The sequence below is a fragment of the Canis lupus genome, chromosome X (assembly GCF_011100685.1).
Source record: "Canis lupus familiaris isolate Mischka breed German Shepherd chromosome X, alternate assembly UU_Cfam_GSD_1.0, whole genome shotgun sequence".
Lineage (NCBI taxonomy): Eukaryota > Metazoa > Chordata > Mammalia > Carnivora > Canidae > Canis > Canis lupus.
The window spans coordinates 62318650-62334821 of NC_049260.1; the positions used below are offsets into that span (position 1 = coordinate 62318650).

General features: G+C 33.7%; 1 protein-coding gene across 4 annotated transcripts in view; it reads right to left on the reverse strand.

Annotated features, from left to right (window-relative positions):
* The window catches only part of BRWD3 (bromodomain and WD repeat domain containing 3), a 176244-nt gene that overhangs the window by 141180 nt on the left and 18892 nt on the right, over window positions 1-16172 (reverse strand). For all 4 annotated transcript variants that reach the window (XM_038587783.1, XM_038587781.1, XM_038587782.1 and 1 more), the window contains exon 6: window positions 14870-14968. In XM_038587783.1, the coding sequence (XP_038443711.1) occupies window positions 14870-14968 (99 nt within the window). The remainder of the gene's footprint in view (window positions 1-14869; window positions 14969-16172) is intronic.

Sequence of the window (16172 nt, forward strand, 5' to 3'; positions counted from 1 at the left end):
ACATTTGTTGCATGTGGCACAAGATGTACTATATATATTATCTTGACTTAAAAGCTTAGTACCCAAAAGAGTCTACCACAAGTTGCTAGAATTCATACAGGAATTGAACAATGTTGCATGATACAAAATCAATGCACAGAAATCAGTTGCATTTCTATACACTAACAATGAGACTGAAGAAAGAAATTAAGAAAATGATCCCATTTACAATTGTACCAAAAACCATAAGATACCTAGGAATAAACCTAACCAAAGACATAAAGGATCTGTACTCTAAAAACTATAGAACACTTATGAAAGAAATTGAGGAAGACACAAAGAGATGGAAAAACATCCCATGCTCATGGATTGGAAAAATAAATATTGTGAAAAGGTCTATGCTGCCCAGAGCAAGCTACACATTCAATGGAATCCCTATCAAAATACCATGGACATTTTTCAGAGCTGGAACAAATAATCCTATGATTTGTATCATAAAAAAACCTGAGTAGCCAGAGGAATGTTGAAAAACAAAACCAAACCGGGGGCATTACAATGCCTGACTCTAAGCTATATTACAAATCTGTGATCATCAAGACAGTATGGTACTGGCACTAAAACAGACACATACATCAATGGAATAGGACAGAGAACCCAGAAATGGGCTCTCATCTCGATGGTCAACTTATCTCTAACAAAGCAGGAAAGAATACTCAATGGAAAAAAGACCGTCTCTTCAATAACTGGGGCTGAGAAAATTGAACAACCACATGTAGAAGAATTAAACTGGATCATTTTCTTACACCATACACAAAGATAAACTCAAAATGGATAAAAGACCTAAATGTGAGACAGGAATCCATCAAAATTCTAGAGGAGAACACAGGCAGCAACCTTTTTTAACTCAGCCACAGCAATTTCTGACAAGACATGTTTCTAAAGGCAAGGGAAACAAAAGCAAAAATGAACTATTGGGTTGGGACTTCAAGATAAAATCTTCTGCGCAATAAAGGAAACAGTCAATAAAACTAAAAGGCAACCTACAGAATGAGAGAAGATATTTGCAAATGACACACCAGATAGAGGGCTAGTATCCAAGACCTATAAAGAACTTATCAAACTCAACACCCAAAAATCCAAACAAACCAGTCAAAAAATGGGCAGAAGACATGAATAGACATTTCTCCAAAGAATACATACACATGGTCAACAGATACATGAAAAAATGCTCAATATCACTTGTCATCAGGGAAATACAATTCAAAACCACAGTGAGATACCACCTTACACAAGTCAGAATGGATAAAATTAACAAGACAGGAAACAACAAATGTTGGCAAGGATGCCGAGAAAGGGGAACCCTCTTACACTGTTAGTGGGAATGCAAGCTGTGGAAAACAGTAAGGAGATTCCTCAAAAAGTTAAAAATGATCTACCCTATGATCCAGAAATTGCACTACTGGGTATTTATCCCAAAGACACAGATATAGTGAAACGAAGGGACACCTGCACCCCAATGTTTATAGGAGCAATGTCCACAATAGCCAAACTGTGGAAGGAGCTGAGATGTCCACCAACAGATGAATGGATAAAGAAGATGTGGTATATATTAATATACAATGGAATATTACTCAGCCATCAGAAAGGATGAATATGTACCATTGAACTGGAGGGTACCATTTAAGTGAAATAAGTCAATCGGAAAAAGGCAATTATATTGTTTCGCTCATATGTGGAATATTAAGAAACAGTGCAGAGGGTCATAGGGAAAAGGGGGAAAACTGAATGGGAAGTTATCAGAGAGGGAGACAAATTATGAGAGACTCTTAATTATAGGAAAGAAACTAAGGATTGCTGAAGGGGAGGTAAGTGGAGAGATGGGGTAACTGGGTGATAGGCATTAAGGAGGGCATGTGATGGAATGAGCACTAGGATTTATGTGCACCTGATGAATTACTGAACTTTACATCTAAAACTAATCATGTACTATATGTTGGCTAATTGAATTTACATTAAAAAAAGCTTAGTACTAGAATTTCAAATATTAAATAGTAATTTTAAAAACCCTGAAAAACAATACAGGACCAAATAACAACAACGCTTAATAAACAAAATCAACAATTTATTACAGGGTTGTTTTACTAAGAAAACATTACTACATCAGTTTTTTCCCTATAACAGTCAAGACCACAGAGTTTGTTCTCCTAAATTCAGTCAATCATATCAAAAGTAAGCAGGAAGCAGGAAGAAATAGATCAGTGCAAATACATAACTTCTGTGAGAAATACCTGAGAGCACAGTCTCTTCTATCAACTCTATACATGAAAGACAGAACATTATTAGATCAAAAAAGATCAGAAAGCCTATGCTGAAACAACTGTGTAACAAGACAAGTAAGACAAAAATTGTAAACTAATAAATAATTTAAAAATGGAAAAAGTAAAAAAGTAGTAAAGTATAAAATATCCATTTTACACAAAACTTAAGGTTCTATATTTTATATACTTAGTGAAGAAAAATTTTATTTAGATTTCTCAAGTATTGGGTAGCTCGGGTGGCTCAGCACTTTAGTGCCGCCTTCAGCCCAGGGTGTGATCCTGGAGACCAAGGATCGAGTCCCATGTCGGGCTCCCTGCATGTAGCCTACTTCTCCCTCTGCCTGTGTCTCTGCCTCTTTCTGTGTGTCTCTCATGAATAAATAAAATCTTTAAAAAAAAGATTTTAAAAAATCTTTTAAAAAAAAAGATTTCTCAATTATTTTGAGTCCTAGTTTATTACATAATATATTCAAACTGATTCCATTTTAGAAATAAAATGAATATTTCTTATAGAATCACATATTACACATGTTTTATTGCTAAGATACAACTATCAATAGCAAAACTCAAATTTAAAGTTCATTAATGGAGTAATGTCAGCATCTTGGCAGATTAATTGTTCCACTTCTCTCTCCACTTCGATTAACAACTAATTAGACTTTCACAGCAGAAAAAAAGTGCTTCTACACATCACACCAGAATACCCCAGAGGTTTTTACCTACATGTGCACCTATTGGTAGACAGGGCTTCAATAGGGGCTGCAATTCAAGGGACTAGGCAAGCATGCCCTACCCCAACTCAGGTGATCATGGAATAAAGGGAACCTGGAGAGTGCAAAAGTGAGTGGATAGCCACAGGCAATAGAGACTTCGTGGAGGTCTAGCCTGCATGAAGGGAGAATCTGGCATACTATAGAGTGGAATAGAGATGAATTTGGACACAGAGATGGAGGAACTTGCCAAGGGAGCACTGTTTCCCAGGATGACTTTGTAAGGGGCTGAGATTTTGGCAGCTGCAGCAGCACCCTCTCCCGCAGAGGTTGAAAGTTGCAACTACTCCCACAGAGTAGTCAAAATCAAAAGTGCTAAGTGATTTTCCAGCAGCTACAAATGTGTAGGTTGCAACTGAAGATACCTGGTCCTCTCAGGCAGCCCCAGAATTTTGGAGGACAGACCGCCATGACTGAAGGAAAGGAGAATGGGGGGAAAGCAGAGAAGAATATCAAAACACATTGAAGGCACAAGCTTCATGCTGTCTGCTTCAGAACATCAATAGGTCTACCCCACTAATCTCTGGGAGTGCTCCACTTAGATGATCCATCCACTGCCTAATGGGTATCCTTCAAAGCCCCAAGGTGCTAAGCTCATGCCATTCCCATACCACTGCCAGGTTCTTATGCATGCTCCTAGGGCATCTGTGAGAAGTAACACCACAGGAGAAAACCACATGCACGAGTTACTGTGCCATGTTCTGTAATACAAAAGAAAGGTTCTAATAGCCAACTTATTTAATTATAAGAATCAAACAAGACATAAGAAAAATCAAGAAAACAAAACTGAAACATACTTTAGACCAAATAGATTTAACATACATACACAGAATGTTCCATCTCGTGTTCCAACATCACGAGAATTCATTCTTCCAAAGTGAACACATAACACTCTCCAAGGACAGATCATATGACAGGACACAAAACAAGTCATAGCAAATTTAAGAAGACTGAAATCATACGCCTTATCTTTTCAGACCACAATGGGATGAAACTAGAAGTCAACAAGAGGAAAGCTGAAATATCCACAAATGTGGAAAATAAACACACTTCTGAACAATCAATGAGACAAACAAAAAAAAAATCAAAAGAGAAATAAAAAATATCTTGAAACAAATGAAAATGGAAACACAGCATATCAAATATTAAGGGATGCTGGATAGGCAGTTCTGAGACGAAGTCTTATAGCAATAACTTCATTTATTTTTTTATTTTTTAAACATTTTATTTATGAGAGAGAGATACAGAGAAAGAGAGAGAAAGAGAGAGACGCAGAGACACAGGCAAAGGGAGAAGCAGGCTCCATGCAGGGAGCCTGACATGGGACTCAATCCAGGGTCTCCAGAATCACTCCCTGGGCTGAAGGCAGTGCTAGACCTCTGAGCCACCCGGGCTGCCCCAATAACTTCATTTATTAAGAAAACATAAAAATCTCAAATAAACATAATTTTAAATTTCAAGGAACTAGAGAGAATAAAAACAAATTAAGCACGAAGTTAGGAGAAGGAAAGATAATAAAGATCAGAGCAGGAATAAATGGAATAGAGGCCAAAACAAAAAATAAAATAAAATAAAAGATCAACAGAACTGAGAGCTAGTTTTTCAAAAAGATAAAATTGCTGCACTAAGAAAAAAAAAAGAGAGAAGAGTGAAATAATCTTATAAGTGAAAGAGGACACATTACAACAGAAATGCATAGGACCCTAAGAGACAAGGATCAATAATCATGTGCCAACAAATTAGATAATGTAGTAAAAAATGAATAAATTCCTACAAACACATAACCTAACAAGACTGAATCAAGAAGAAATAGAAAATCTGAACAGATCAGTGAACAGAAACAGATTGATACAGTAGTCGAAACCCTCCCAACACAGGACAGGCAGCATTAAAGGCAAATTCTACCCAAACTTAAAGAATTAATGTCAATCTCTATCAAACTTTTTCAAAAAACTGAAGAGGAAGGAAAATTTCCAAAATCATTCAATGAGGCCAACATTACTTTGATAGCAAAGTCAGATAAGGACACTACAAGAAAACTCTTATCCCTGATAAACATAGATGCAAAATTTCACAACAAACTATTAGCAAACGAAATTCAAAGACACATTATAAATTAAGCAACATGACCGAATGTAATTTAACCCTGGGATTCAAGGATGGATCAACATACTCAAATCAATAAACGTAATCATCACATTAATAGAAATATAAAAAATCACATAATTATATCAATAGATGATACAAAAGTATTTCCAAAATATGACATCCTTTCATGCTAAAAACCTTCAACGGGATGGGTATAGAAAGCAGCATATATCAACATGATAAAGGTCATATACAACAAACTCATAGCTAACATTATCCTCAACTGTGAAAAATCGAAATCTTTTCCTCTATGATCATGAAAAAGACAAGGATACCAACTCTCATCTCTCTTTCCAATATAGTACTGAAAGTCCTAGATATAGAAATTAGGTAAGACAAAGAAATAAAAGACATCTGAATCAGAAAGGAAGAAATATAATTGTTATTTGTATGTCATATGATTTTTAAAAATTCAATAATCAAACAAAAAAAATGGGAAAAATCAACACATTTAGTAAACTTACAGAATATAAGATCAACATGCAATTATCAATTCCATTGTTCTTAAAGTATTAATTTAAATTCCTGTTCATTAAATACAGTGTATTATTAGTTTCAAATGTATAATGCAGTGATTCAACATTTCCATAAAACACCCTGTGCTCATCACAAAAGGTGCACCCTTTATTACCCATCAATTATTTTACCCTTGTCCCCACCAGCCTACCCTCCTGTAACCACCAAGTTGTTCCCTATACCTAAGGGTCTGTTTCTTGGTTTCCCTTCTATTATTTCCCATTTCTTCAATTGCTGTGTTTCACAAATTTCACATTTGAGTGAAATTATATGGTATTTGTCTTTATCTGATTATCTTGTTTTGTTTACCATAATACAATCTAGCACCATCCCCGATGTTACAAAGGAAATATTTGGTTCTTTTGTATGACTGAGTAATACTATGTTGTATATATACCACTTCTTTAACTATCCATAGTGGTTGAACACTTGGGCTGTTTCCATGATTTGGCTGTTGTACATAATGCTGTTATAGAAATCAGGGTGCACATATCCCTTTGAATTAGTATTGTTGTATCCCTTAAGTACCTAGTAGTGTGATTCCTGGATCATATGGTAGTTCCATATTTAAGTTTTGAGGAACCTCCATATTGTTTTCCAGAGTGGCTGCGTGAGTTTGCATTCCTGCCAACAGCAGAAGAGGGTTCCCCTTTCTCTACATCCTCGCCAACACCTGTTGTTTCTTGTGTTGTTGATTTTATAGCCATTCTGACAGGTGTACTTTTGATTCGTATTTTCCTGATGATGATGATGTTGAGGCTCTTACATGTGTCTGTTGGCCATTGCAGCTCTTCTTTGGAAAAATGTGTATTCATGTCTTCTGCCCACTTATTCACTGCATTATTCATTTTTTGGGTGTTAAGTTTTATAACTTATCGAAATATTCTGGATACTAACCTTTTATCAGACATGTCATTTGCAAGTATCTTCTCTCATTCCACAGGCTGCCTTTCAATATTGCTGATTGTTTCCCTCGCTGTGCAGAAGCTTTTTATTTTGATTAAGTCCCAATACTTTATTTCTGCTTTAATTTCCTTTGCCTCAGGAGACAAATCTAGAAGACACTGCTATGACCAATGTCAAGAGATTACTCCCTGTGTTCTCCTCTAGGATTTCTATGGTTTCGGGTCTCACTTTTAGGTCTATAATCCATTTTGAATTTACTTTTGTGTGTGGTGTAAGAAATTGGTCCAGTTGCATTCTTTTCCATGTTGCTGTCCAGTTGTCCCAACACCATTTGTTGAACAGACTGTCCTTTTCCCATTGGATGTTGTTTCCTGCTTTGTCAAAGATTAACTGACTATATAGCTGTGGGTTCATTTCTGGGTTTTCTATGCTATTCCATTCATCTGTATCTAGTTTTGTGCCAGTTCCATACTGTTTTGATCACTACAGCTTTTAAAATAACTGAAGTCTGGAACTGTGATGCCTCCAGGTTTGCTTTTCTTTTTCAAGGTAACTTTGGCTTTTTGGGGTCTTTTGTGGTTCCATACAAATTTTAGGACTGTTTTGTCCTAGCTCTGTGAAAAATGTTGGTGGTATTTTGATAGGGATTGCATTAAACGTGTAGATCACTTTGGTAGCATGGACATTTTAACAAATATTTGTTCTGCCAATCCATGAGCATGGAAAGTCTTTCCATTTGTTTGTGTCGTTTTCAATCTCTTTCATCAATGTTTTGTAGTTTTCAGAGTCCAGGTCTTTCACCTATTTTGTTAAGTTTATTCCCAGGGATCTTCTTGTTTTTGGTGCACATGTAACTGAGACTGATTCCTTGCTTTCCTTTTCTGCTGCTTCATTGTTGGTGTATAGAAATGCAACAGATCTCTGTATGCTGATTTTGTATCCTGTGACTTTACTGAATTCATCAGTTGTAGTAGTTTTTTTGGTAGAGTCTTTCAGGTTTTCTACATGCAGTATCATGTCATCTGCAAAAGGTGAAAGTTTTACTGCTTCCTTGACTGTTTGTGTGTCTTTTATTTCTTTGTGTTGTCTCATTGCTGTGGCTAGGACTAGGACTTCCAGTATTATGTTAAATAACTGGTGAAGGTGGACCTCCCTGTCCTGCTCCTGACTGTAGAGGAAAAGCTTTCAGTTTTCCTCATGAGTCTATTAGCTCTGGGTTTAAACTACACTACTAAGACCCACAGAGTATCTACATTCATGATCACTGAATGTCTTATTCCTAGGATACTATTAAGATACAGCAAATAAATGATATTTCTAATTCCATTTAACCTTTTTGCAAAGTTCACTTAACATTATTTGGGAATAAATACCCTAAATCTTTATTTTATTATCTCCTAAACCATTTAACTGGATTTGGCTATTAAACACAGATGTTTTAGGCTGTATTTTTCTTCAACTAAACAAATCTGAAATTGTTTTATAGCTTACCTCTGTGAACCATAAATATGAAGTTCTATTTCTCTAAGGTACTTAATAAAATGTATAAAATAAATACCAAAAGATTCTTTTCAAATGGTTTGGTGTATACTGAATGAAAAAGCTAAAGGAATAATAAAGAATAATGAAGAAGGGAAAGAATGTTCAAAATAGGAACAGAGAAATTCTTTTTTTATTATATTTTACATGATGATACTAAGACTCCTATAATAAAGGCTGTTTTCTTTCAAATAAAGAAACAAACTATTAATCCTAATATTAATACAATATTGACATGAATACAAATAAGAAATTCATATGAGCTATATAAAACCATATCAATGCATTTAAAAGGCATGCTTAAGTTTCCATATGGCAGCAATTATACTACTTTTATTCATGTAATATTTAGTGAGCACTAACAATGTAGCACTCACAAAATATTCTGAGTTTATTTTCAAGTTCTAATTGCTTGCAGGTGTGACAAGAAACACCTGCTCCTGTCCAGATACATAAAAGTAATGACTTTATAATCAACTTGTTTCATGTACAGTTATGTGAGTACAAAAAGGAGGAAGGAGGCAAGAAAAAGTAAAGCCTGTCAAAAGTGTTATCCATGGACAAGAGATAAGGAGAAGCAGGCTCTATGCAGATATTATATGTATCAATATATATATAAAATTAGAGAAGAAGGATAACAAATATTCCTGGAAGAAACCCAGTCACCTCAGCCAAATAAATTTACATTGGATTATCTTTCAATTTATATTTACAGTAACAGGAGGTGAGTCTCCCACCTCCCAGTGAATTATGGGTTTACATGTGACATATAACCACACAATCGCCAATAAGTCAAGAGCCAATCAATGCTAAATGGGAGCTTATGGCAATATATAAATATTAATTTGGCTTTAGAGAGTTAATGCAAGCCTCCTAAGCTATATAAAATATAGTATATATACAGTAAAATACAGTATAAAATACAGGCCTACTATGTAAATTACAGGACAATACTATATATCAATTTTACTGAAGATAAAAGAGAAAAAAAAGTTTAAAACTAGTCTTGTCATATCACACCCTTGTTTCAGTTTAGAAACGAGTATGCACATTTGTTCCTTGGGTAATAATGTCTGTCAGTCTCAAACTAGAATAAACAAGCCATCGGGCTGCCATTTCTACAGGTAATTTTATAGAAATTTTTTAGAATATAAGTAGGAAAACTTTGCAAACTTTTATAATGATGGAAATTAACTATAATACTAGTTCTTTCAAATATTCATTTCAAATGGACATGAAACAGACTTTTGAAATTAGTTCTGTACTAAAATACGAGCTGAGTATTGGAGTTGTGCTTGAATGAACTTTTATTTTCAAATTTTAATGCAACTACTTACAAAGTTTCCAAAACAAATACTAATCTTTAAAGGAATGAAGAAACAACAATATTTGGTGATTAAAGGGCAAGATCTCAAGTAATATCTCCAAATAATTAATTACATATGCTCCAGGATTTTTTTGGTGGCATTAGGTATTAATATAGTTTTGAATTTAGTTCAAGTTTCTTCCCTTGATTTAATTTTGGTATAATGCAAATCCAATTTGATTAGTCAAGCATATAGCTAAGGAAATGGCATGACTGGAGCTTAGACTTGTTATAACATAAATATCATAGGTACCTTTGCTCTTTCCCTAGAGTGATTTAGAAATTCACCCTTGATGAACTTAAGTACACATGCCTTGGTAAACTTAAGTACACATACATGAAAAGTATTAGACTAGTTAGTCTATGCTACGATGCTCCCTCACATCCATTTCATTAAATTACTAAGTAACATTATTGATTAACTACACAAAGGATGGGAACATTTGAATAAATAATCCAAGATTGTGGAAAGTCCAGATAAGGTCAGAATTTTACTGTTTATGGCCAAAGACAATTGTGAAACTCACTAGAAAGAAGTGGGACAATATGATCTTTGAAGTGAGTTACTAAAATCAAAATAGGAAAAGCTAAATAAAAGTAGTTTCTAAGTACAAAAGTAGAAAACATTCCAGGTTAAGTTTGTTATGAATCATTAGTCAAATACATTACTACTAAATTATGTACCTATTCAGAAAGCTTCTTACTGGTTTTCATATTGTTCTAGATCTTCATTTTCTATTATAGTGGTCATTAGCCGTATGCGGTTATAGACTTAAAAATTAGTAAACATTCTCTAAAGTTAAAAATTGAGTTCCTTGCCTACAACACAAAAGCCACATGTGGCTGATGCCTACTGTTTTGGATGGCATCAAATAAAACATCATTAGAAAAAGTTCTATTGGGTAGCACTATTCTACATAAAATACCAGTTAATATGAGCCCCAAGAAATAACTGATGTAAGTCTAACTATACTGGATAAAATTAAAAAGTGGAACATATCTTTTTATGATAAAACTTCTATGCAAAGCAGGAACAGAAAGGAACACCCTCAAACTGATAAAGTTATCTACAATCATAATTAATAGTGGAAGACTGCCTGCTTTCCCCCTAAAATCAGGAACTATGGAAGGATATCCAGTCTCATTATTTCAATTCACCATTATACCTGAAGCACTAGCAGTTCACTAGTGCAAGAGAGAACCATAAGGCAGATAAGATTAGAATGGAAAAGTAAACCTGTCTCATTTATAGACAACATGACCATTTATGTAGAGAATTCTGATGAATCTAAAAAAAATGCTGTTAGAAGTAATGAATTTAGCAAGATCAATATACAAAAACAAAACAAAACTCATTTCTATTTACTATCAACAAACTGTAAATTGAAAATTTAAAATACGTAACTTAAAATGCACCAAAAAAACATGAAACCCTTAAGAGAAAAAATTCACAATAGTTGTGCAAAACCTCTACACTAAATACTACAAAATACTGCTATGAGAAATTATAGAAGGGATGCCTGGGTGGCTCAGCGGTTTAGCGCGTCTGCCTTCTGCTCAGGGCATGATCCCAGAGTCCCGGATCAAGTCCCACATTGGGCTTCCTGTATGGAGCCTACTTCTCCCTCTGCCTGTGTCTCTGCCTCTCTCTATGTGTGTCCCTCATGAATAAATAAATGAAATCTTAAAAAAAGAAATTATATAAGATCTAAATAAATGGGAAATTATACCATGCTCTGGATTGTATGATTCAATGTTGTTAGTATATTCATTTCCCCCATATTATCTACATATTCAAGGTAATCCCAAACAAAATCCTAGTTGTTTCTGGATAGAAATTAAGAAGCTAATTCTAAAATTATACATTGCTGTAGTAACACAAAATGTAATAGTCACTTTCATAACAATTTGGCAGTTTCTTATAAAGTTAAACCCATACTTACCATATGACCCAACAATCCCATTAGCTAGATATTCACCCAAGAGAAATGAAAACAAATGTTCATGCAAAGATATATATTAAAAAGTATATAGTAGTTTTATTTAAAATAGCCAAAATCTGAAACACCTCAAATGCCTATCAATTGAAGAACTGACAAACATATCATGGTATATCCATTCATACAATAAAATATTGCTTGGTAATAAAAAGGAATAAATTACTGATACATGAAATGACATGCATAAATCAAAAATCATTAGGTTCCAAGCAAAATCAGATATAAACAAAAGGCTACATGCTTATTATTTCATTCAGATGAAATTGTAAATGAGGCAAAAGCAGAGTGGACAAACTTCCTGTTTTCCAGGAATACCCGGAGGGGCAGAGGATTGACTGCAATGAGACATGAAGAAATTCAGGAGGTGACAGAAATATCCTACACTTTTATTGTGCTGTTACACAAATGTATATAGTTGTCAAAACTTGTTGGACTACAAACTTATAAAGGGGAAAATTTTATTTAATAGGAATTATAACATAATATATTTGACTTAATAAATAAAAAGTAATAAGGGCTCCTGAGTGGATCAGTCACTTGTGTTCAACTCTATAATTTGGCTCAAGTCATCATCTCAGGGTCCTGAGATCTAACCCCACTTCAGGGTCCCCACTCAGTAAGGAGATTGCTTCCTCCTATTCTCTCTGCCCCACCCACATATACTCTCTCTCTCTAAAAATAAATAAAAAGTAAATCTAAATAAATAAATAAATAATGCATGTTTATATGTAATATGGCTAATCTTCTATCTTTGGGGCCCTATAAGTATAGATCGGTTATATTAAGAAAATACGGTATAGAAATAGACTGGAAGGCAAGCAGTATAACCTATACCAGCCCCATGCTTCTCTAGACTTTGGCTTTTTCTGGTGTAAATAGGGGTTTATTATCCAGTTTCTCAAATCTGTTTCCAGGAAATTTTCAGAATGTTACACATATTTTAGAAAAAGGGTTTCTACTGTTAAATTATTTAGGAAATGTTCCCCATATGGTAATTTACAATGCATTTAGCATATGAAAGGCTCTGAGCAGTCCTACATGCATTGATTTATTTCTATATTTTTTTTAAACTCAGTGTTTCCCACATTTACTTGACCAAGAAACACTTCTATTACAAAATGGTGCTGTTGGGGCACCTGGGTGGCTAAGTCAGTTAAGCATCCAACTCTTGATTTCGGCTCAGTTCATGATCCCAGGGTCACGGGATGCAGTCTGCTTAAGATTCTCTCTCTCCTTCTCCCTCTGCCCCTCTAACCACCAACCCTCCCCCTGGCTCTTTCTATCTCTCAAAATAAAGTTTTTTAATAAATAAATAATTTTTAAAAATAGTGTTGCTAAAGTTCTAAGATTCATTGATTAAATTTTCAAGATCATATTCTTGATTAAGTGTTTAAGACTTATTTACTTGAGAAAGAACGTGCATATACACCCAAGGGATCAAGTTGGGGATGGGGCAGAGAGAATCTTTCAAGCAGTCTCCCTGATGAGCACAGAGCCCCACAGGAGGCTCAATCTCAGGACCCAAGAGATCATGACCCATGAGATCACAACCTGAGCCAAACCAAGAGTCAGATGCTCAACAGAATGAGCCACCCAGGTGCCTCACTTAATCTTGATTAAATTTTATTTACATTGGGAAACTATAAAACTGATTGATTTTAAAGTAGCTATACAGAACTGTACATACCCCTTAATGAGATAACACTTAAATCACAAATTTAAAAGACTTCTTACTCATCTTGCTACTTTCCTAGACAACTCCTCGAGTTTTTACCAGGTTGTGAATTCTAAATATCCTAAACTTAAATGTTTTTGACTAGTATATACTACATGAAAATACATCAGGGTTGAATCATTTCTATTGTAATACCTCCTCTTCAAATTACAAGGCAGAATTAAGAATGTAAAGGCATCAATGCCAGGAACACTGAAATTCCTAAGCAGTTACAATAAAAATAACAAAGTGATCTAGGTCAGAATGTAAAGTGTTCACTGTATAAAACCGGTAGAAGTCTGAATGTATATAGTTAAAATAGTTTTTAAAAAGGGAAGGGAAGAAAGACTAAAGAAAGATGGAAAACCTAATACTCTAAATGCTACTCTTCGGCACTTTACATGTGACCATTTATAGAAGTATAAAGCATTACAAATAATGTTGATAGTGTAGTTAAAAATATTGAATCTTTTGAACATAAATTAATGCATGAATAATAAGAGGCATCTTAATTCAAGCTAATAAGTTAATTATGAATAAAGCTTTATTCGTAATAAAGAGGAAAAGTGAACACTGGAAAATTTTAAAGGGTAAACAAACTACCCCTGAAAATGAAAAAGAAATGTTAAAAATGTCATTTCCAATTAGACCCACATCAGTAGTCTTCTTCACCCAATGACATCTAGTCCATGGAATAGTATTGTTAGTAATATATATGGAAACATCTAATTTATTTCAATAACCCTTATGAATTTTTATCAATAATTTTGTCTAAATAACTTTTGAAATTATTTCTAGCCTAAATTTGTTTAACCTCTTGGGGTAACTTCAATAGGCTTATTATATAAGATAGTATTCCTTTTAAAATGTATTTTTATTTTTCAATTTGAATTTAAGGAATATTCTTTAAGACCTAGGCACTATACAAAATAATTGTTTAGAAGAGTGAGAAAATAGGAAAGCAGAGTGACAATTACTCATCCAGCTATTTATACATTCTTTTTAAGAGTTAAGTTTTAGTACAAATGGTTTTGTAGCTACATCTCCTTGGAAACCACTAGTAGTATCTCTTCATAATGGTCTGGCTAGAGATGCCCCAGGAATAATTTGAATGGAACGTGTGAATTTCAGTAAACTAAAAGGGGGAGGAGTGACTTTTTTGTTTTAATAAAGACATATGAAATCAATCACATCATTATTTTTAGCAAACAGATATAAGCAGAATGTATTTTGTTTTGTTCTGAAAGTCATCTTTACATAGTTCCCTGTAAAATCTTTAAGCTCAGTACCTAGATATGTAAATAGACATCCATATGGTTAAAAACACCTATAGTATATATAAAAGGAAATGCATCTGCTAAGAAGAAAGAAAAAGAAAGAAAGAAAGAAAGAAAGAAAGAAAGAAAGAAAGAAAGAAAGAGAAAAAAGAAAACAAGAACACAAAAACATAATTACATTAAAAATGCTTTAAAAAGTTGGACTATGAAATTCCTTGAATATAAGCAGCTTGTTTATACTTCAAATTTAATTCTGTTACCTATTTTTGGCTGTATAATGAGATCAGGAAGAAACAAATCAAGAATATGTTCATAGCTCACATGGATATTACTCACCCACATTTGGAGGTTTCACATAATTTACAGGTAGTTCTGGAGGTCTGCCTCTATGTAGAGCTGCAAAAGCAGACCCATTCCATAGTGTACTCTTACAGTCTATTCAAAAAGATTGAAAAGTTAGTCAAGAAATAGAATAGTGTTTTATTTTAAATTGTACCTTAGAGGTAAATGTCTGCTTTCAATTTCATTTGTTAGAATATATTTTTAACTCTTACCACAATAAAAATTAATGTGTATAATTTTAAACATGTTATAAAACATATTATGACTGGTAAACAACAACATTTTAATATATCACCAGGATATTTTGTTTCTAGAACTTAGAGCTTTTATTATGTGTGTATTTGAATCTTATGTAAATATGTCAGGGATTAATAAGGTTTTAGTTTTATACTGGTCCTTCTTGATCTTTAGGCTTATACATTTCTAATTATATAAAACTATATAAGCAAGGTTACAACTATAGCACAAGTATGCCAGGTAAAATTCAGAAATATTTATACTTGGTACACACATTATGGAGTGCCTGCAAATTATGCCATAATAGGTATCAATACTGCCTTATCAGATGATAACTGACTATAGTTATGGTTTTGTCCTTTATGTCAAAAGCTCAAGCAAATAGGACATATTCCTAATAATTCAACTGTGATAAAAAATATTGCACTACTCTTTTTTTGAGGGGAGGGGCAGAGGGAATGGGAGAGAGAGAATCCAAAGCAGGCTCCACACTGGGCATGGAGTCCAACACGGGGCTCAATTTCACAACCCTGAGATCACGACATGAGCTGAAATCAAGAATTCGACACTTTAACCAACTTAGCCAACCAAGCACCCCTATACTGCTCTCTCAAAAGCTTCCAAATTAACTGATTTGAAGAATTTCCTTATATTATAAAATGAGATGTTTAAAACTGGTATTTTTGAAGCTATTTACTGTTGTGAATTAGAATTTTTAAAGACATGATGCTAATAAAACAAAACAAATTAGTTGCTGGACCTGAAGTTTTATTAAACTAACAGGCATCCTTAATGCCTATTTTCATATTTTTATGTTCATAAAATACTACTTTATATATTTTACATATTGGGGTTCCATGAAAAACTTTGGGGAAAATCTTTAAAACTGAAAAACAGTAAAGTAGAAAAACTATTATTGAACAGTCACTAATAGATTGATATATTTTTTAATATTTTCTTTTTTTAATATTTCCAATTATAAAAATGTTTATATATCATATATAAATTTTAATATATCATTTTTCATTTACCTATTATAAAATATACAATGTGATTAGGA